Raw genomic sequence first — 23,671 nt, 5'->3', positions numbered from 1 at the left:
ACCTGTGAGATCTAAGAAGGAATTCACCCAGTTTGGCCTTGAAAACCTTCAGGGTTTGTGCATCCTTTCTGGGCAACCTGTTGCATTGTTTCCTGTCTGCTGGTGAGATAGTTTGTCCTAGAGGTGGTTACAAAATTGTTCAAATAACACTAACAGAGGGTCTAATTTAGTTTAGAATAAATGCCATGGTGCTTTAGATTAGCCATAAAGGTGAGCCTTTCTTCTCAGCATGTTTGAGTTAGGTCATTGTCTAGCTTTCATTTTGAATATGAAATGAAAAGCAGTTTCGTTATTATCTGCTGTGCAATTAATGTGGTTATTTCAAAAAAATCGAGCTGTTATGGACTCTTCCTGGAACAGCTATTGTTTGAAGCTACAGTTTTAAGACAGGGTATTTTTGTTGTTGTTGAATTTATTGTGTTTAGTTTATTTGTGCTGCAGATAAGAAGAATAAATGCTAAATTGTTACTGCAGTTGTATTGTCACCCCAGCCAAATCAATTTGCATAAACAAAATCTGCTTCTTAGAAATTCATTTATTGAAATCTATAATATAACTAGTATGTCCCTGAGATGTTGGAGTGTTCTCTGTTAGCTCCTTCTCCCTTCATTTTGTCATTTTTCGTTCAGTCCTTCCAGCACTAGGAACGACATCTTTGAGGTGTTTTGAGCTCTTGCTTAGCTCAGCTGTCATTTATCTTTTCCTGGGCTGAGTAGAGCCTCCTCAGCATCTTGTCTTTGGGAAGACATGACACAGGACTCCTTGCTTTGCTGCTTGAGACTAGTGACCACATTCCGCTCTACGGGCTGGGAAACACCTGGCTTTTTTTGTTGTTGCTGATTTCAGTGTGTTCCTGTTGCCTTGGTGTGTCTGTGAATTCATACTGATTAAATTCTCTTTTCCTTACTCCATGCTCCACTTTCTCTTGGTTTATGTACGTGTATACATTTATACGTATGTCTTAAAAAGTGATAGAGCCAGTTTAGAAATAAAAGGCAAAAAATAGGGCTCAAATAAAGCTAGAGAGAATTTAAACAAAAAGTAGCGACCCATTACTATTAATTGCTGTAAAATATATCTTCCCAAAAGCATCTGACAAGCAAGAAGGAAATCTATTTTGTTTAAAAACTGTTTTCCTTTAGACAGGTGATAAAAGCAGCTGTAAAAGTAATTTAGATAGAAATTGATGTAGGGCATTAAAATCATTTTTTAAAAAAAAATCTGTAAAGGAAGTGAAAGGATAGAGACTCAACTATGCAAAGAAGAATGAGTGATAGTTAAGATTTTGAAAAAACTGCAGGAAAATGATATTGGTGTAGTAATGAATGGGACTGGTAGTATTTTATCATTGATACAACAGCAGTCTTAACTGTATGGTTTTGCCCTGTGTTTGGGGAAAAGCTGAGATGATAAAATTTATTCACTGGATAAAGGAAAGTACATCACTTTGCAGCAGTGATTAAGAAAAATATTAAACAAGAGAGGCACTGTCACAGGTTGCCCAGAGAGGCTGTGGCTGCCCCTTCCTGGCAGTGTTCAAGGCCAGGCTGGGTGGGGCTTTGGGTAGCTGGGTTAGTGGGTGGTGTCCCTGCCATGTGTAGGAAGTGGGTGATCTTTAAGGTCCCTTATAACCCAAACCATTCTGTGATTCTAAATGCTGTGGTTCTATGAGATTCAGCTTAATGATACTAAGATATAGATTGCACTGAAGTATTTGGAGAAAGTTTTTTAGAAGGTGTCTTGACCATTACTTTTGTTTTCTGAAACTGATTTGTATGTCCTGTCATCATATTGACCATACTCTTCTCGGTTAATTTTAAGGTCTAATGGGACTAAAGCAGCATAATTGTAGGCATGATGTCTTAGTAGAGATTTCAATATTCATTTGTATCACTTTTGCTTAAGATCTGTGTAGTTTTAAAAAAATACCAGTAAAATAAAAAACATTTTACTTTTTCCTTCTTAGGTTGGCTGTGGAGAGGCTGTTATCTCATCCAGCTTTGTAGGATGTGAGAGGCTTCTATATTAATGTAGAAGTGGGTGTTTTAAATTAATCTTGTATTTTATTAATTTTTCTCAAATAGTAATTGCACGTTTTGCAGTTTAAAAATACTGCTAATCAGTGCATATTCTAAATGTCAGATCCTTGGCTGGTATAAATGGCTATGGATTCATTAGTTTCTGCTGTGCTGCACTGATTAACAACAACTGTAGATTTGGTCCTAGGCTGTTAAATGCAGCATCATCATTTATTTTCTCCTTCCTCCAATCCCAAAGCATTTTGAATCAGTAAAAATAATGCAGGAAGAAAAAGAAGAAAATTGATTGCCATATACTTTTGGAGGAAAATATTCTAAAAGAGAATTTTTGTTGTTCTTTACACCTTTCATCAAACCATGTTGATATACAAGATTTTTGGTTCCAGTAGAGCTTTCAAACTCTCTGGTGTTGATAAGTAGCAGTTTCTCCTTATACAGAAAGACACACTGGATATTCAAAACAATCAAGTAACTTGTTCAAGGTTAGCCAGAAAGTCAGCAGAGTTGAGAGTGAAGCAAAGGTATCCTATCCTTGTCCTTAGGCATAACTAAAGTCATCATTTCTCCTAGACTGATAAGTAAGGTTATGCTGAATGACAGGAGTTGCTGAGGAGAAGGGATTTCATTTCAGTAGTGACAAAACTAAGTAAAGGACAGAGAAGATTGCTGAAACGAAGTGAAGTAGACAATGATTGTGAAGCAGGGGAGGAGTGTGCTATAGAAAGCAAAAATAAAGATTCCACAAGTTCTTTCTAATAGTTGATTGCTTCTGCAATGTGCAATGCAGTTTTTGCAATCAGTTCTAATCTTGCAGAATGAAAAGTGGCTCCTAGTCCAGGATCTCTGGCTTTGTCCCTACATTATCAAGCAGTTTCTTCTTTTCACAGTAGTAGAATTTTTCAGAAAAACTTGTTACTAAGTTTTGGGATTCACTGAATACAAATCTTTCCCTTTGGGTTGCTGAGTAGCTTTCAGTCATTCTTAAACTGAAATAAATTTGTCTGTGTCACTAGCCTGACAGCTTCTGATTTTATTCTCCTTTTGTGAATATCTGAATTTTCTTCTGTTGCTGAGATGTGCTCTAAAGTGTAGCATGTTACATGTTAGAATTAAGTTCCTAGTTTGAAGGTATACCTTACTCTAAGCTACCTGTAAGGACAAAGCAAGAAAGTAGCCCAAAATCACAATTAGCTTTTTTTAAAAAAATAATCTTTGAAAGTATTTTGAGATGTAGCTTAAAATGTCCTAAGAGAGTTCTGATCTGCTTGACTGGAGTTTGTCTAGCAGGTTTTAACAAATATAAGGTGGAAGTTTACAGAGCTCTCGTGCTGATGGAGAATAGTGCTCATTAGACTGAAAAGCCACTCTGTAAACAGGTTTGTATTAGCTATAAGTTCCAAGACAGGATCTAGCAGGTAGTGATTGAATTGTAAATTGATGTCTTGCTAAGATGGTAAATTTTCACTGACATTTCATGTTTAGAAAAAAATCTAGTGAGAATACCAAATGTCATGTTATATACTGTAAATTACCAAGATTAACTCAACACAGAGGTTCCAAAGAAAGTGTTTGGAGTTATTCTGTATTTAGAAAGATGAAGAAGGTCTGTATAAGGAAATTCGCACCTGAAATAAGCACTAATTATTTCATACCTTTAACAAGTGATGCCTTTGCTGTATGCTAAGATGAAGTTTGATCTCTGTTTTTACTGTCTGGTTTGTGCAGCCCAAGGGACACATGAGGCATGGTTTAAGTGTTGATTTTGGAACAGTTATGTAATGAAGTTTAGTTTAGTTTATATTTCATTAATTTACTGGCTCCCTAGTTAGTAGGCAGGACAATCTTCTTCAAGTGTTTATATTCATTTTTGTCCTTCTCATTTGCAGTGAAGATGAACCCAGCCTTAAGAAACCAAAAATTGAAGATGAGGAAGGCAGCTTTAGCATTATGAAACTTGCTGAAGGCAATATCACCTCTGTAAGCATATTTTTACAAGTCTGATTATTCAAGGGGAAGATTAATTCTCTAAGTCTATTATAGTGAATATACAGACTTCCTGATAAAAGGAGAGTTTCTAGCTGAAACATGACTGAAATACTGTCTACTTGTACATTTGAGATTCTCTGCTAGAGATTGTAAAGACAACTTTCTCTGCCCTTAGGCATGTGTTAGCACAAGTTTTTATCAGTCGTGGATATTTTAGGACAAAATTCTCTCCTGGTGTTTAGAACTCTAAAAGGAAAGCCTGAGGATCTGAAGAAGACAGAATTGGAGCTCAGTGGTTGAATTTTGTTCTTGCTGTCTTTCATATCTTCTGCAATATAGAAGTTGCCTCTGTGTATTTAATCAAAAGTATTGCTGGGATTTTAGACATTGTTCTCTGCATTAATTTGGGGTCTAAATCAGAAATTTGGCTTCATCTTGCCACTAAATCTAACTTAAAATTTTGTGGGTGGATGAAATCTGTATCATAACTGTGCACCTTCCTTTATTTGCTTTTTTGCCTGTTATTTAAAAAAAAAAAAGTAGTAATATTGAGCTAACTTCTTTTCAAATGTGCTATTTAAGGTTCATTTTGAAAAAAGCATTGTTGATACTCACAAAAATATTTAAAGTCTAAAAAGATTTCAGTGTTCAGTGCTCCTAATTGATATTTCCTGAAAAGTGGCATTGCTAGATCTTAAAGAAATACAGACCACGCAAACTTCTTTGCAAGGTCCATGACTTACTTTGAACAGCAAAACATAAAAATTAAAAATAAAGTAGGAAAATTATAATTGCTGAATAGGGAATTTTAAGCAATATAGAGTTGTTGGTTTTTTCCCTTCAAGTCAATGTTTTTTTCATTTTTCAATGTTTATTTATATTTGACCTGGTTTAAGTTCCTTTGAAAGGTTTCTGCACTTGCATGCCCATTTAGAGCTTTGGCTTTAAGATGTCAGACTCTGCCACAAAGCCTACATGACTTAAGTGCAAGCTGTTTGTTTTGAGGTTCCTGTTGGAGTGGCAAACCAATGATTCTGTATCTACATGCTGGGGAGCTCACACTCCTCACTAAGCTTCTGGTGGGAATAGGGGGGTCTAAGAGGCCTGTGCTACAGAAGATCTCAAAGCTGAACTAGCAGATAACCTGAATTGTTGTGTTTCTGTCCTCTCGGCACCAGAGAAGTGATCAGCTTGTGCAGCAGAGCTCGTGTCATAGCCAAACTTTGCCAGCAGTACTGTGCATTAGCACCCATTATAAGACTTGCATTTTTTGAGTCTGAATGCAGAGAAGTACACAGCTTCTGTTTTCATGTTAAAGTAAAAAGAAATTTAAAGATTCTTGTTGCTTGACAAGAAGGAAGAGATGGGTATTGGAAGACAATTGAATTGATTTTTTTGTACTTTTTGTAGGTAGGCAGCGTTAACCCAGCAGATGATTTCCGAATTCTGGTGAGGAAGAAAAATGCTGACTTCAAAGATGGTAAATTACTTTTGTCTGTCTTAATTATACTAGTAGCACCTTTGGGGTTCAGTAAATGCAATCCATTTGTCTAAACGTAAGTTTCTAGTGCAATATGAGTTGCTCTGAAATTTACAGGTTAGCTCGTAGCGCCACTTCAGCCAAGGAAGGTGTAATTCGTAATTCTCTTGTTAATACTTGCCTTCCCCAATGAAAAGTCTCAGCTGTGTTTGGGTAAGAAGGCACTAGACAGCTACTCTGAGGCACCTGAGCAACCCCTTAGGTGTTTCTAGCAGAAGACCCATTGGTATTCACTGACTATCTCATTCAGAATGAACCTCAGCTTCTCCTTCCCAGGATCTTTCTGACCTGAAGTGGAGAGCTTTTGGATGTGCACAGTGTGAGAAACCTGTCTCATTCTCCATCAACAAAAAAGAGACTCTCATGCTTGAGACTTAAATCTTTACATGCAACCATCATTTCTTACTGCTTGTGAGCGAAAGGGAGTACAGGTGAATTCAGAGTGGAATAAGCAGGTAGTATTTGTAATCTGAAATTGAGAGGATGGTCTGTGTGCACTGACTCAGAGATGAGGAAGAACACAAGGCACAGGTCAAGCACTGTTTCTCAGCCTAAGTCTGAAAATGGAATGAAATTATCATTGGTTTGTATGGTAGCTATACAGATATTTATGTAATCCAAAGGTATCTTAAAAAGAATGCACAAGATGGATGGGGTCCTTTATCTTGTAAAGGGTGATTTGAAGGTTGTGGCAGGGTAAACCTGATCTGCCAAAGAGCCACTGATGTCGCATTCCTTTTCAAAGAAAGATTTGCAGAGGTGCTGGTAAGCAAGACCTTTGGTACTTTTGGATGTAGTTTCAGGAGTGTGTTTAGTAGTATATTGAGCTGTGATATGGTCTGTTAAAGCCTATTTCTCTCCAGAATTTCCAGACCTCTAAGACAGCTAGCTAGCTTTTTCACATGGATTTTTCATTAGACCCAGAAGAAGTTGTTCATTGAAAAAATATTTGGAGTTGTATTCTTAAGTCTCAGATATATTAAGATGCAGTAAAAAAGCATTGTACAATACATTAAAATACAGAAACTGTGGGACAGTTTCTTTGGTTTTTTTAATCACTTTTTTATTTATTTTTTATTTATCACTTTGTTACAGTGATAAATTTTATCATGTAGGAAAGCTTTAAGGCAGAAATAAGTTTAGTGATTACCCTTGAAGATTGTTTAACTAGAAAGAGTGCTTAAATATGTCCACTTGGTAGCTGTGCTGGAGATAGCTGCACTACATGTTTGGAAGGTTCTGAAATTCTGAGCAATTTGCTTTTGTTCTGTGTGATCTGCTCTGTAATGATAAGGTGTAGTTAAACAGAATGTAGTGCAGTTACCCATTTAAAGAGGAGAGAAGCCACTATAAATAAAAACATGTTTTGCATATTATCTCTTTCTTCTGGATAATCCTTTTTGTGCTTTAGAGCCTTTTAGGCACCTTAATACATTGAACATTGCAGGCATGTTTTTAATGGCTTTCTGTATTTCACTTTGGTTATGTAAATAGTAAATTCTGCCTTAAGCCTATTCAGTGGTTCTAAGAGGTTTTTGGTATAATTTTGTCATTTAATGATGAAACTTTTTTCCCTTTGCTAGAACATAAGAAATATGAAATTTCTTTGCAGAAAAGGATAATCTGTGACATTCAAATGCTTCATTGTAAAAAAGGTAGCATGTGTCAGGATGCAGACAGGAGAACTGCTAAGTTGCATTCTGTTTTTCTTTCTTGTATTAAAAAAGTGTCTGCTACAGGCTTCCTAATTGACTAGAGCTTACATTCACCTTTCAGTATAACAGCAGTCCTTTCATTGGGAGAAGAAAGACCTTTCAACTATTTGATTGGAGGAGGGTTGCTTTTTAGTAGATGGAGAAGTCATAGCAGTAAGGAAGAGTTGTACTTTAAATACTGCCACTACAGTTGCTTTTTAATTAAGTTGCGGGTTAATGGCACACTCACACCAAAATTATAAAGTTAGCAGTACCAGAGGATGGCAAGGTGATTCTTTTTCTTCTGAAACAGCTTGTAGGAAGTCCTGATGGTAAATTTATCATTGAAAATAGGCATCAGTATATTTCCTGCAGTGCCCTCACTGGGATTCATAAATTTGGGGTTGTACCTTTCATAGCAGAAGTCTTAAGTGGAAGCTAGTCTGTGTCTGATGCTGTGTGAGAACTTTGCCACCAATGCCTAAATATATCTCTTTAGAAAATCAAAGATTTTCCGATTGGTAAGGATTTTAGAGATGGGTTTTCTGGACTGGTGGCTGAATTTCCTGAAGTAGTAATTTACTTTGGTTTTACCTGAAAACTGTGTAGTTTATTACAGTAGGGAGCTGCTTAGGGGTTACATGTTGAGTTATGTTTGAGGGCATCAGCTTACTGGTTAGCTGGAATTGTGTTCCCCTCTAGACATCCTTACTTTCTTATTTGCATTCATGGCCAGAGAGATGTCATTTTATGCAGGTCTTATTTTGAGCAAGTCACAAGTGTACAGTCATCACAAAGAGATGTCTTCTGATAACAGCTTCTGACATTTTTGTCAATGACTGCACATAAAATAGATTAGTTTACCTGAGTTGAATCTAATTGTTGCTCCCAAGGGTGTACAATGAGTTCATTCATTGCTGTGGCTTCAGAGAAGACTCTCAAATACAGTCAGTGCTTGTCATCTTTGTAATGCCAAAGGAGTAGCCACGTACTACCAGTTCATCCTCCTATTTGGAGGTTTCTGTCCATGTCTGCATCTCTGCAGAGCAGATCATATCTGATGTATTGTGTTGTATTTTCATAGGCTTCTGTATAAGACAGAATTAGGGGAGTAGAAAAAGATATTGACACATGCATACTATTTTCTTTGATTTGTAAATTTTCAGTGTGAGTTTATAGGCCACATTTCATTGCATCTTACAGTACTCCTGTCTGAGAACATGATGTCAAAAAAGCTTTTTTTATTTTTCTGTCAGCTGAGAGAGAAATCTGCAATGACAACTTAACAGTTTATGGACCTAAGAAAAATGTCCAGAGGCAAATTGCACTAACCTCTCGTTTTTATATTTGCAGTAAACTTGTTAATATTATTTTCCTAGCCATTCCTAGAAAAATATAGTTAAAGGAATCAGTAACTGCATGTGAACAAGGGTGATATTTTATTGTAAGGTTTTCTGTAGAAATAAGTATAGTTGATTACCTTTCTTGGAGCTAAGATAGCTTTTTTTAAAAAGCTAAAACTTAATTTCATTCTTTGTTGGCATGTTTTTGCAGTTTGTCTGCATTTTTATCTTACTGGATGTTTTTGTATGTTTCAGAGACTATTCATGCTCTACTCTAGGTAGGCCAAATGCAATGACTGGTTTGATGAAAATGATTCAGTCATTAGAAGAGCTTTTGCAAAACAAATACTTGAGTATATAAAATGACTTTGAAGTTTTCTGTGTATCTGCTTCACAGAGAAGATGAAGCCAGTTTTGTCTTTGAAGGGCATAGCAATTGGGTGAGACTCAAAGCTCTGAGTTGCAACAAACAGAATTTGAATTGGATGTTATCGGGGAAAAGGTAATAAAGATCACAATGATGGGACTCAAACACAGAAAAAGGGGCCCAGAGGACTTGGAGGCTCTCCATCTTTGGAGCTACACAGAACTCAAGTCTGTGGAGCACTGTTCCACAGTGAACCCTGTTTTTAGCAGGATTTGGGTCATATGTTCTTCAGATATCCAGCCTCAATCATTCTGATCCATACTCACTGGACATTTAGAGACACCATTTCAAAACTGAACAATCACCTCATAGGGTATTGGAGTAGTTCAACAGCCAACAGCTCTTGATCTTAAAATCCGTATTTCCTGGCTTAAAGATGAAGGAGGTCCTTAAAAATTAGTACAGTTTTCAGTTCAGAATTTCTTTCTTCTTTTTAGTTCTAGAAAGATGATACAGAGTGGTATTTTAAAATTAATTATCAGATGATTTAACTGATTTGTCAGTGAATCACACTTTAAGTACTGTCCATGAATACAAATCATTACCATCAGCAGTACGTAAATCAGAAGATTAACAATGGGAGTCTTTTGTCAAAAGGAAGAATTATTTTCTTAACCTGATTTATGTATTTTTTTTTTGGGGGGGGGGGGGGGGAATCCCCAAGGAAGCGAACTTGAGCTGTAATAATAGACAGTTTTGGCAATTATTATTGTGTAATCTGATTGGTATAGTAATCAAGACCAAGAGCTGAACTGAAAAAACACAAAAATACAACTGCACTTTTGTACCGTAGCTGTTCAGAGATAACAAGTGAATATAATTGTTCATGGCATATTTCACAAAAAATGACAGCACTGCTGAATGTATTTTGGAGTAGCAAATGTATCTGAATGCCAGAGGGGAAGAGATAAAATTCTGCTAGAACTAAAAGATCTTCTATTCAGTGATTTTTTTTTTCCCCTGCAGTTCTCCAACCCGTAATAACTATATTTGTTATCTAACCGGTCAGGTACAGTAGAAGGAGGAAAGAGGAGATTAAAATTTCTTGGGATGTTCTGCAGAATGTGGTGGTGATTAGGAGTGCTGGAAATTCCAGTTAATGCAATATGTCTGTTGTTAGTTCACTTCCTTAAATGTATGTGGAATGAGGGAAGTTGGGAGAGAAGAAAAAAGTTACAATAACACAAAAGTGGCCTGGATAGGCTGTTGGTTTGTAACTCAAGGGCCTGTTATTCAAAAGCTCAATGCCTGAGATTTGTCTGGGGCACATCAGAGTTAATGCTTATCACAGCTTACTTAAAAAGACATCTTTATGCAGAACATGCCTTGCTCCAAAAACAGGGACATCTATTTTTTGCAGCATCCAGACCCAAAGATTCAGACTAATGAAAAGGCAGCAGGAAATCAACGAAGCTCTCAGATTAGAAGTGTAAAGGAACAGCAACCACTTAAAGAATTTCCAGTTATAATCCTTATCTACTGTCTTTAGTATTACTTTTGGCCCCTTGAAGTAATTTGGTAGGCTAATCAGAACACAGGGATTTTTGTCTATTTTAGATTCATCCACTATTGGCCTATCATTTAAGAGAAACCCAATGGACAGAACCAACTTTTTAGCCAAGCTATTTCAGGATGTTAGAGGAATGTGACTTTAAATACTGTTGCCGTGTAACCTGTTTGCTGCCTATATTATAGACTCTCAGTGCCTGGTAAAACATTGCAGGTTTTCTTTGGTTCCTTACAACAGATTTCAGATGGAGGCACCTCACAGTAGCAAGAAAGTCTTTTCTTCTGATGGCTGCCAGGGCAATCAAATGGAAAGGGATTTTAAAAAAATTAAATGCGAAAGAAGTAGTAGAATGTCTGATAATTTTAAACAGTATGCTGGAATCTTTCTGGCAATAAAGACTTTTATTGCACCCTCATAGTGCCTGGGGTTTTAATTTAACACATCAATGAGAAGGCAGTGTTTAAAAAAACCACCACTACCACTGAAAACACCAGCAGGACTTGCTTTTATTAGTGCAATTCATAAGAAATTAGAACATTTAATGAGAAAATCATTAACCATGAAAAAAATGGACTGACTTAACTTGGGAAGCTTAAGTAGTTAGACTTCAATTTAGTTTGTCAGCTACTGGTGAAATAAATAGAGAGTGAGCTGATTACCTCTGGCGCAGTAGGCATTTTAGCACACTTTCTTGTGCTGTAGCTGCTGTTGGGCAGAACCATTATCTGCCTCCTTTTCTAGAAACTGTCAAAAGCTAGTGGGAGAATATCAAACATGCCTTGTTTCACACTATTCAGTGATGTTGTCCTTTAGATTCAGTTCAATTAGGCATTTAATAGAAAATAATATAACAGCCAGTGCTGTGCATACTCACAGTGAGCAGAGCGGAACACAGTACTTAAACAATGTCTCCTTCTTGGTGTGTTTACTTCTTGTTTCTTCCACCACTCTGGCAAGTGATTTTCTTTGTTGATGCTTCCATAGCTGAGATTCTTGAAGTGATGTCTATGCCCATAACATCTGGAGCTGGGAAGGGCTGTAGGTCAGGGGAAAGATTCTGTTAATCCACTGACTGCTCTTAAACAGTACAAGAGCAGGACAGGCAGATGCTGTGACTTGATCAGAAGGCTTTCCTGAATCTTTTTTTCAATGGCAACAACACTTAATCTCCCTTGATAGATATCTTCTTTTAAGAATTCTAAGAATTTCTTCAAACATTTTTTAAGCTTTTAAAACTTAAATCAGCCTGTGCTAAAGGGGTAAACTGATGTATGTTTCAAGAGATTCTGTTTTTGCTGTTTGTTCTTAACCCAAACCTTGGCTCTTGTTTTGAGAGAGGCAGGGCACTATCAATTCCCTATTCATTCTTTTCACAATGCTTCTGAGTTTATAGATCAGTGTTGAATCCTCCTCACACTTGTTTTTTCCCGTGGCTGAGGTGTCTGCCAGAGGGTTAAATTGGACAGTTCCTCAAATGTAAATAAACATTGAAGAGAAAATAAATTACTAAAATCCAGCAGAAATTAGTTTGGATTTGCAGAGTTCATGAGTGACATTTTTCTCTTGTCTGTTTGCAGTGGTTTATTTATTTACCTATTTATTTCTCCTTGTCTTCCAGTGAGTCAGCAGTTGATAAACCGCATTGATCAGTTCTTGGAAAATAAAGGTTCACAGTACTACATGAAAGGGATCAACTGTATCAGAGCTTTTAGAGAGGAGGCCATGAAGGTAATGTTAATGTGTGAATACTCTTGTCTCTTTCAAATTAAAGGCATAATGAACCTTTCTTCTTGATAATCTGTTTCTGCAGCAAAAAGAATTTAACTTTAAATATGTTTCATAGTTTAGAAATAGAGTTGTGTTTTATTCTTACTGGAGGGGTTTATTCTTACTGGAATGGTGACAAACCTCTCTGGTATTACTTGCTGTTGTTTGTTTTTTTAAAAAACAAAACAGTAGGCCTCTAACCTGATGCTTGTGCTAGTTAAAAGTGCAATCCTACAATTTTCTTCAACAAAGCTTGTTACAAGAAAGTTTTACTAGCCTTCTGAAAGGGGCTTTTTGTGGCTCACCTTTCCTTAGAACTCAGGTTTTTAATAGAAATCCAAATTCTGTAGACTTTTGCGTTCACCATGTTAAATGACTTCATGAAGAATTAAGCTTGCAGTGCTCTTTACTAGTTTTAGTATTTCTTGCTTAGTTTTGCTGTTATATTTTTTCAGCTGTCCAAGGTGCAGTGTTTTAATGACTTTCTGGAGGCTCTGAAATCAAAGTTGGAAGATAAAGCCTTATCTGATTTTTGGGAGATCATGGTACAAGGTAGGATGGCGTTTAAAATAAATTAAGACAATTTCTAGTTGCATTATGCATTTATCCATTAAGTAAGAAAACTTCATTAGCAGTGGGGCGCTTAGACTAACTCCATTGCAGCATTTTGATATGCTTCATTCCTGCAGCCTATTTAAAAAAACAAAACGACTTTCATGTTGCAGCTTCCTTTCCTTTTCTGCACTAATAGTTTCATATCAGCATTATTCATAATACATTGCCAAGTCTTGTTGAAATGGTAGATTAATTGTGGAAGAAAAGACAAATTAAATGTTATGGGGTAGGGAGAAGACACAATTTCAGCTGAATTTCAGAATAAATGGAAAAAACTCATGCAGTAGAGCTATAAAAAGATTCTTGCAGTTTAAGCTTCCAAAAAGTCATAGATAGCGTTGAAATGTGTCACTGATCATTTTGTATTTAAGTAGCCTGAAGGACAGAATATGTGGTAATATGACACCTGCTGATGATTAAACTGGGAGATACAAGGCAGTGCCTTTCTAAAAGACATTCAGAGGCTGCGCCAGTGATAAATAAAGGAACATTTTCACAAATAGAAAATATAGTGGACTAAAAAAAAACCACTTTTGTGTCATAATCTTGTTTTTAATTGGAACCAATGCTAAGAAAATCTGTTAAATTCTCAGCTGTATCTCTTAAGGGTGCATGTTATAAAATGCAGTGATGTGTTTTTGTATAGTACCATTCCAATTGGTGAACTCCAGACATGCTGTAATGTCTACTTCATCCAACTTCTTTCAGTTACAGGATGGGAATTTTTTTAGCAATGTGAAAATACCAGCACAGGACAACACTGACAAGAACATTATATTCAGTAGTGCTGTAGGAGATCTTCTCTGTATGAATTTGAAAAAAGAAACTAATAAATTTTGAAAGTAGCGAACTTGGGTATTTCAAAGCCATGAATCATTTTTAGTTAGTATAAATCAGAGTTTTTGATGAACTGGAGTACATTTTTGAGGAAGAAATCAACCAAAAAACAAATACAGAGAGAGATGATATTTTCATACAGCATAGATTCTTTTCCTTTGAGAGCATAGTGAAATGAAATCTTGATGCTTTATGCATAATCTGGCTGCTCTCACTGGACAGCTGAAATTGCTTTTTCCTTGCTGCTAACAGTAGCAGAAGTCCTGTTTTCTCTCATTGTTGCCACATGACCCATCCCTTCTTTTCTACCAAATGTGGTGTGCATTGGGTCTTGTCATGAGTCACCAAAAGAAAATGGATGTAAGTGAACGAGCTAGTGGTTCAGAAGAAAGGCAGGTTTCTTTGACAAATTCCTTTGTTTCAATGAAACCCTGCCATGTGGTTCTGTGGGCACATGAAGGTGATACACTTACACTGCTGCTGAGATTTTTATGAATCTCTTATTCTTTGCTCTCACACCCACAGCTGCTTATTCAGGCACAAGCATTTGTATGGCCAAGTGATGACCTAGACTGGAAAAGCTATTGGGATCAAAATAAATGGAGATTTTTTTTTTTTTTTTTTTTTTTTTTTTTTTTTTTTTGGGGGGGGGGGGGGGGGAGATGGGATGTCACTGCACCAGGGTGGTGCTGCTGGCACAACCAAGGGGCACAGTGGGGCAGGACCAGCACTTTGGTTGTCAGTCAGACTTTGGTCGTCAGACTTTGGCAGGACCAGCATTTTGGTAGTCAGATTATAGATAATCACAGCACAAGTGTCTGGATGCTAGGAGTTAATTTTTTCTGAGGACCTAAGAGCATGCTGTGAATGACTAAAAGTGTAATTTCTAATAGATTTTCAGCATTTCATCTGTGATCTATGATTTTAGTGTCTCATTAGTTTGATTGTCACAATATTAGCAGTTTCCTAAATGGATACTTCCACAAGCTTATGAATATGCTCATTAATTTATATTTATATCATATTTTATATCATAGTTGACTCATTTATGCAAGTCACATTTTCCTTTGAGTGATACTCGTTTTTTTGCTGGTGATTATGACACATCCAGAAGTTGGAATATGGAACACTTTTTTCACTTCTAACATTAGGTGAATTTTTGGGAAGACTTCTAATGATATTTTTATGGGTTTTTTCTTTCTTTTTCAGACAGAATTTCTTTGATCACTAAAGATGAAGCAGAGGAAAGTTCAGTGACGGGTGAAGAGGCTGAGAAGGTACAGTTTTTCTAATGAGCATCTGTTTGTATAGAGCCCTTGCTGTGGAACCGAAGACTTTCTTACGTGGATAAATCTTCAGCTGAATGAAATAAGATCCATATGAAGAAATAAGAATGTTCATTTGCCACACAATGGAAGCTTCTACATTTCAGAGCAAAAACACCTTAGCATGTACTGCAGTGTTTTACTTTAATTGGTCTTTAAAAAGTAGCATGTGTTGAAATTATCTGAAAATATCCTCTACAAAGAATAGGAACTTCAGCAACTGAGTGTAGTGGAACGGCAGAGTACTATTTACATATGTGAGAGCACTGTTGGAACTTCACAGAATGAAATATGTTCTCTCTGGTAGCACAAGTCCAAAAATCCAATATTTCTTTTTAAAGGTTTAGTGAACTCCAGCAATTCAAGTTGTTGAGGCTAGTTTCACCATACATGCAGTGATACCAACATTTTCACTTTATGCAGCTCTTGTGGATTGGTGAACATTATTCATGATGCTGGGGGTACTATTGGTGACCATATTAGATCCTTTTGGAAATGGGGGGTTTGGACTATTTACAAGTATCATTTGTACAGATATGTAGCATTTCAGTAACTACAGTGATGGATTAAACATGTCCCAGTTACAAAGGACTGAATTTGAACAGGCAGAATGGTGCCTTCTCTTTGGAAGCAGAATTCAGAGCTGCTGTCAAAAGTTGTATTTGTGTGCAGAGGATAAGATGGATGTTTTTGTATCAGGCTGCTAGTTTAGGAGAAAGGTCCTTGTATCATAGACCCCCTGAAGCTAAAACTGTGGCTAAAATCACCATTTTGCAGAGAAGTAGCTTTTATAAAGGGTGCCACATTGATTTTTGCAACTTCCAGGCCTTCCATTAGCAGTAGCCAGAAGTGGGTAGAAGTAGTTTCTCCCTGATTTAGTTGATGAGTAGAAAAAGGTTGTATTTTAGAAACTGCTTTTTTCATCTGTAACAATTTACCTCAAGGTGAAGAAGGCACAGAAATGTCATGAAAATTAAAAGCTAACAAACTAGGAGTCCAGAAAGCTGAGCACATGTGCAGGATACAAATGACAGGCTGTGATGATTTTTCTAGACATGAAGGATCTACTGGCTATTTATCATTACACATAAATGTATAGAGCAACTTTTCCCCCAGTGGTGGTTTTAAAGAGTATTAGTCTTTTTTATCTACTTCAAGTGCTATGAATTTACTTGGAAACTTCCTAAGACAGTATTGTTCTTGAGAACTTTATTTTCTAGTCTGAAACTATCACTGATGCTCAAAAAATATGCTAATGGTATGTGAAATAGCCACTGTTCCTTAAGGAAATCTCTACTAAGCACAAAGACCTTGCAGCATACCATTGTCTTCACTGTGAGCTTGTGGTGACTAAAAAATACTGTGCCTGCATAGCAATGCAGCACAAATGATAGAGTATCAAGGACTGGATTCACAGCTGCCAGGCTAAGCTGGAGCAAAGCATTTGTAGACTGACTGCAAATTTACATTTTTGTTTACCGTCATCCTGCAATCACCATATCTTGCAATACAGGAAACTATTATGTGAGTGAAGGTCATTTTGTGATTGATTGAAGGTCGTACAATAGCTATATCTTCCCATTAAATTGAGGGAATACAAGATATTGCATGAAATCAGTTTTGCAGCAGAGTTCTCTAATATGGCAGTTACCTTACCTTCCAGTCCAGAATAATTGGATTGCATCTCTTTCCCAACCAAGCAATTGGCAATTCCAGGTATTTACCAGATAACCACCTCTCCACACACTGTCCAAATCCAAACCCAGAACCCTAATTACCATTGTCTGTTAAGGGCTCATATGACTTTTTCATTAAGAATCTGCAAGACTGTATTCTTTGAGTAAGGTCTGCAGGGATAGAATATTTTATCTTGGTGTTGTGGGGCTGGTATAAAATCTAGTCCTCTTTGGTCCATTTAAACCCTACCACAGGTTTCCTGTGTGATGCAAAACCAGCATTTTCCTAGGTCTAGCAGCAGATTGCAAAAGTGGTTCATTTGTTTTCTGTACTGAAGGCAATACCCTTCACTTAAGGGTTATGTTGTATTTTTTCAAATATCTTCCATCAGAGTAAGATGCAAGTCTTCTTCACCTCTGTAGAGGTTATGTGCAAGTCTGTAGGTCATGGGGTTGTCTGTATTGTAGTCCCTTGTGACACAAAAGCCCTTTTTCTTATGTGCTGTTTACTAGCTGCTAGTAGTTTCAGGACTGTTTTGTCTGTAAGATTACAGGTTTTATAGGGTTGCTGTCTGCAGGAAAAAGGAAGACTTACCAGGCTGCTTATTAGGCAGGTCAAACTTTCCTTTTTATTTTTGCTTGAGGTAGGTTATGCATGCATATTTTACTATCACTGAGAAAAATGATTTTTTTTTCCCCTGTAATAGTGAGATTCTCTTTTTAGAGCATGAGGATGGTAGGTTAAAAGAGCAGGAATGTCAAGTGCTTTTACTGGTTGCTTTAGGGAAGATAATGGATTTCAGCACAGCTATTATATGTAATTTGCTTTTGCATAAATGTAAAACAGGTTTTCAGAAAAAAGCCCCAACTTTGGATGTTCAGCATTTGATAGAAACTTCAGATTTCAATTTACTGCAGATCTTCATTGTACATTTCTCTAGCTTTTAGCTTCCTTTGCATAATTTAGTGTGAGAAAGCTGATTGTAAAAATTTTGAAAAATGTGTGGCTTCCAGAAATACCATTTGACTCTTAATTAAATGTGAAAAAAGGAAATATGATCTGGCACAAAAAGCCTTTCAGAGCTGACAAATGTCATTAGTTTTTAGTTTCATAGTATGTGCTTTATATTACTACTAGATTAAGAACTCTTCCAACAAAAAAGATACACAGGCATATGGCATCCTGAAATTCTAATTCCTTCTGGCCTTGTCACATTCCCTGCCTTTTTTTTTTTTTTTTTTTTTTTTTTTTTTTAGCTACAGAATCTCTATGATAAGTTAAACTCAGCATGTTAGAACATGAATGTTGTCTTTGGAATGAGATTTCTGTATTCCTCCTGGATGTTGCTGCTTAGGATGTGGTAAAGGTCTGACTGTTGGTCACTGAGACAGCAGGGCAGAGGTTGCCTATATCCTCTGTCTTTGGTGTTACCCAAACATGTATTTGCTTTTTGTCCCAGAGTATGCAACAGGAAAGTCACAGAGTTTTACTCCATGTCTAAAGCTGTCACTAGAGTTCTAGAGAAGAATCAGGATATTTCGTTTATTAAAAATAATGTTTAAGCTTTTTCACACTACAAATGTATGGTCTCAGAGATTGATGATGTTAGTTAATAAGGATTCCATGGCCTCTTACACTCTCTGGCTGATATAGTTGAAGTCCCCAGCTGAACAGCAGTTCCCTTTTAGGAGCACAAAAGAGTTATCTAAGCAGGTATTTATAGCCTGTTTAATGTGGCTATTTTCTACTTAGCTGTTCTTTTTCATCATCTGGAGTTACAGTAAAGATGTTTCTGACTTAAGGATGACAGGACTTCAAGTCTGGAAATGCGACTTTTCCTCCTTAGCTTCGCATCTGTGTAGTCTTGGGGGACAGGGTTATTTCTGGCTCTGTATACTTATTCTGGTGCATTTTAATAAGGAAAAAAAAAGGTTTTATATTAAGGATATTGATTAAAAGGTAGTAACTAAGACTTGTAGACAAAACTGGATGTTTTTTAAAGTAAGAGTTAAGTATTGCTATTTTTCTCCTACTGTTCTAGTTTTTGGTTGGGTTTTTTTAGGGTAAGAGAAAAATCTATGAAATAATTTGGACGTGGTTGTACTCCAGATATTGTCTGTATGTTTGATTTCAGTTTTTATAGTATCTGAGCAACTTACCTTTATCTTCTGTTTATGAATGTCATGCTTCAAGTGAAGGGCATATGGTGAGTTGTATCAGCAGCTACAGCAGTGTAATTTTGCATAATGAATTTTCCATTTTTGAGACTGGCATTCTAACAGTCTTGCATGTTAGAGGGTTGTGAGTTTTTTTAATTCATATCTTTGTTCGTTTGGTAAATGTTAATTGAATTAAATGGGGAAGCCTACAAATTTAACCCAGAACTAGAATGCTGTGTGTAGGAAATGTCTCAAAGAAGCCATTGGTCACCTTCATGTATGTACTCATATCATTGGGGATATTTTGTTATCCCTGAGCATTTTGTAGCTGCACACAGTTATTTTTTCAAAAATATAAACCTGGTCGAACTAAAATGGATAAAATTTCCATCTAATCCAGAATCACGTATCTGACAGTGGACAGAAAGGGTTGGGTAGAAAAAATGTAAAGTTCCAGGTTGCAGCCACTGATGTCTCGAAAACTTTTTGTCCCTGAGGTTGTTTTTCTGTGGAGTTAGTAGACTTCAAATTATTTCTCTTCTATGCATCTTCCTTATCTTCTCCTGAGTCTAGGGAATAATATTTGCAGCATCCTTATCACAGGGTGTTTTACAGCCTAACCATGTGTTGTCTCAAGAACCATATCCTTTTGTCTGTATTTTTGACACACTTCACCATAAAACCTTTTAAAAGCAAGTCTTACCAAGCTTTTTGTAGTTTAAGATGATTTTGGAGGGTGGAAACCAGAAAAAAACTTACTTCGGGATTTTTAATTTCAGGTGGGCTTGTTTTGATACACAGAGGAGACATTCTTTTAAATTAACATTAAAGGCTCTCAGCTTTGTCAGTATCACATAAATACATTTTTATTTTTAGTTCTTGGCTCCAAAGGAACAGAAAAATGAAACTCCGCCTCCTACAGATGAAGGTGGTGATGTTGATGATCTGGTGAGTACCATAAAGATATGGTGTGGCTTTAGAATTAAGCTCTAAGTGAAAGGTGCAATGAGAGAGGCAAATGCTTCTTAAAGCAGTAGATATTAGAGTGCATGGCTTAGAAAACACCTAAGGAATTAAATCAGAAGAGCCACGTGAAATTACTTACTTGCTATTGTAAAACTTAGCCAGGTGTGTAATTTCAGGATGGCAAATACTATGTAATGTGGTAACATAGGTGTTTACAGAGGTAAAATGTGTCCTCTGTGTTTGAAAAGTGCCAATGAGCCACTCATTTAGTAGTAGATTGGTATAATTTACTATAATAGCATTTTAAAAAGTTTGTAGATCTTGAACAGCTAGTTATGTGGGTTGAAAATTGAAAAGCATTTTTAAAAAGATGGTTTAATATTTTGAATTAAACTTATTTATATAGGCTTGCTGAAATTCAAGGATACCAGGGTTTTTAATAAATATTTTAGCCATCTTTTACAGGCTGACTTGTTACAAATCTGTCTCCATGACTTAAGCTGATGGTGTAGATAGTTTTAAGGAAGCTTTGATAACAGACAGATTTCTACATTTGGACTGTACTTTTAAAAATCTATAAATGGCACATATGATTATGTGAAGATTTTTAGGTTTGTTTTTGTACTTTATAGAAGATAAGTACTGAATTCTGTGCAATCCATTTATGTTACATGATAAGGATTTCCAGATTTGCTTGGTTTTCTCAGCACTAAAGACATGTAAGAAATAACTTCAATGCTGCTTCTTTCAAATCTCTTTCTTCTGTTTGCAGCTGGACATGATGTGACTGGTGATATATAGTGACTATACAAGCAAAGTTTTGCAAGAGATGTCTCTATGAGGTGGGGCACAAAAAAAGATGCTAATGAGAAGACAGTACATCCATCTTTATTTTCTCAAATGAGAACGGAAATCCCAGAAATGTTTCCAGCTGGCATAAATGTCATCTGACTTTCAAAACTGGAACACAAGATTGAAATTGTCTGAAGTACTTGAAAAGTATTGATACTTTTAAGGCATCTTTTTTTTCTTTAGAACACTGAATTTATAAAGCTTGTCCTTTGTATTGCTTTTAGCTAAACACTACTAAATTGAATGAGAATTTGCTCTGGTGCTGGAAATTCTTGTTATATTGCCTGGGAAGGAAGACAGAAGTGTCCCAGCGAGGTCACAAGGTAATACTGAATATTTAGTGAAGGTAACCCTATAGGTTTATTGTTACAGAAGGGGAAAAGTCTCTATTTTCATGCTTCAAAAAAGCCAACAAACCAACTCAAAACAAATAAACAAAAAACAAGATAGAGCAAAAAAACTTAAAGCCAACAAAGCACCATGAAAACCACCACAGATGCTTGTGGGAAAAAATTCTAGGCCAGGGACTCACAAGTTAATAGTTTGAAATACACAACAGAATCTAAAGCACACAGCAGAGCCAAGTGTGCTGATTTTGCCACTGTCCCCAGATCAGTAATTATGGTCATCTCTGTCCTGTCAACTCAGCAGCAGCCCAAGCTCTCTGTCCCTTTCTGTTACACATTTTCCTGTTTCATGTGCTGGGATTTTTGATTTTTTAGACTTCCAACTAGTACGGTTGCTGTCAATGCTCCTGGTGCTAAAAGGAAGAATCAGTTCTATGCCCATTTCATACACTGCTGAGAACTGCTGCTAACCCAGAGCAGAAAAAGCCCTCCAAGCTGTACACTGACAGCTGTGATAGATAAATGATAATAGTTAATACTGGCAACCAGGATGGAGTAATGTCTACACAGAGCAATCCAAACTAGTCAAATGCTGGTTAGAAAGAGCCATTCAAGTGTGATTGCAGAGCTGAAGAGGCAGTAATGACACCTTCACACATGCTCATCTGTTACAACCAGATTCATTCTGTTAAAAGCTGTTCTTTCATTATTATAAATGTGTAAATATACTGTGCAAAATGGTACTAAGATCACAAAAAAAAGGAAAAATCTTGATCTGTAGTTGCAAAATGTTGTGGAATATTTACGCTTTATACTGGCCAACAGCTCCTGTGTGGGAAACAGCAATTGCTCTTTGCCCCTACTTCCTTACACAGCAACCTACTCTGTCCTCTCTTGCATCCTATCCTGACTGAGTCGAAATAATTTCTCAAATGCAGATGACAGGGAGCTAGTGATTTTTGCAGACCTTTATAGCTTTTGTATCACCAAAAGATATTTTTCTCAACTGTAAATAAGAATTATTTGATCAGTGTTTTGAATGTCTTTTAAGGCAAATGTATGGAGTACACTGGCTGGGGGCTTGTTTTGCACTTTTTCTTTTTGTGGTTTGGTTTGGTTTTGTTTTGTGTGGTTTGGTTTTGCTTAATAAAAATATTTTAAAGGTTGGGTTTTGTCTTCAGAGCCATGTTTGCTAAAATCAGGTGACTACTTATGCGGTACCTAAAGGTACTTTCTAGTACTTTTAGTTTAGTACTTTTGCTGGCTAACAAACAAAACTGGGGAGCACCTGCACTTACAGGGACCATAATAAGCATAAGATAATGAAAAAATCTTGGTCAAAACCACCCGGAATATGGAACCTCGTTACCAGAATATGAAGTTACTTTGTTTCTTTTGATTTCACTGACCACATTTCTAGAGTGTATGGCTTTGGTCAAGGAATATACATTTAGTTCATGGAGAATTCCTGCATAGATCTTCTTGCTACCTGTACAGCACAGTATGTACATGTAGGCTCAGTGTGGTGATTGAGTTGCTAGTACTGAGAAGATGAATGAGAATTTTTGACTCAAAACAAATAAAAGTGAATTCTTGGAAGGCAAGAAAAGCATCTTTCATTCTGCCCAGCCTTCTGCATTCAGTCTTCAGAAGCTTCTGATCTTAGTGAGGGTCTGTCACGTCTGCAGCCTGATTTTACATGTGTTCTTTGGCAAAGGGCCAGTTTTCAGGTTCTCATTCAGTGACTGGAAGAGATCTCACATTTAGTTCAAGCTCACATTTTCAGTTGCAAAGTCTGACTTACTGTTTAGTATGTCTGACTCATTATTTACATTGAGAATTCTCATTTTCAATTGCCACACTGACCAGTCCTCAGAAGCACTAGAGCAGTTAGTTGTCCACTTCAAAAGCAGCTATAAAGGAAACAAAGTGCATTTGTTTTCCTGCAGGCAGCAGAACATCCCTTGTCATGTACTTTATAGGCAGAGTAATTATCAGTGTTTACAAAAAAGAAGACTATGATTTTTGTTGTATGTTACTGGTTTATTTTCTTTTTCTCCCTGGAAATAATGCCTCTCTGGAAGCTCTTTGCTAGTGGTATGAACCAGTAATCTTAGTAAGCCTTGTTTGCCATGAGATCAAAGCTTATGATTGTTGTCTCTGTCTTTCTGTTAATCTGCTGCTCACTGGGCACAATCAGCTCTGATGGAGAGGCAGTGATTTCAGCATTAGGTTGTAAAAGTTTTTTGTGGAAGTTGATGCTGGGAAGAGGTGAAAGGGAAAGGAGGGATGAGTTCAGCTTCAGGAGAGTTTCTCCTCTCTTGGTCTGGCCCAGCAGCTGAGAGTTCCAGCCAACAGCCTAAACATTATGTCATATCAGCCTAGTCTGCAGGTTCTTTTGTTTCTTCTCTTCCTTAATTAGAAGAGGGGTGTGGGCTAAAAAAAAAAAGTATTTTGCAGTGTGGACTGTGGGAGGTGGAGAATATCCAAAGGTATTATACCAGAAAGCGTAAGTAACATGTGAGGGAGCTGGGACCATAGCATGGAACTGAGAGTACTCCACAGAAAAGGACGAAATACTGGGTTT

At 36.7% G+C, this 23,671-nt stretch overlaps 1 protein-coding gene across 2 annotated transcripts in view; it reads left to right on the top strand.

Moving 5' to 3' along the window:
* XRCC5 (X-ray repair cross complementing 5) overlaps positions 1-22,251 on the top strand; it is a 49,424-nt gene extending 27,173 nt beyond the window's left edge. Inside the window, exons 15-21 of one of the 2 annotated variants that reach the window (XM_066323011.1) lie at positions 3,926-4,016; positions 5,436-5,505; positions 12,158-12,267; positions 12,762-12,858; positions 14,968-15,035; positions 19,796-19,867; positions 20,658-22,251. In XM_066323011.1, coding sequence (XP_066179108.1) covers positions 3,926-4,016; positions 5,436-5,505; positions 12,158-12,267; positions 12,762-12,858; positions 14,968-15,035; positions 19,796-19,867; positions 20,658-20,672 — 523 coding nt within the window. In that variant the 3' untranslated portion in view covers positions 20,673-22,251. Of the gene's footprint in view, positions 1-3,925; positions 4,017-5,435; positions 5,506-12,157; positions 12,268-12,761; positions 12,859-14,967; positions 15,036-19,795; positions 19,928-20,657 lie in introns of those variants that run through there. The other variant, XM_066323012.1, reaches the window with a different exon arrangement.
* Positions 22,252-23,671: the final 1,420 nt, after the last annotated feature.

The sequence above is a fragment of the Sylvia atricapilla genome, chromosome 7 (genome assembly GCF_009819655.1).
Source record: "Sylvia atricapilla isolate bSylAtr1 chromosome 7, bSylAtr1.pri, whole genome shotgun sequence".
Lineage (NCBI taxonomy): Eukaryota > Metazoa > Chordata > Aves > Passeriformes > Sylviidae > Sylvia > Sylvia atricapilla.
This window is presented reverse-complemented; position numbering and strand designations above follow the sequence as displayed.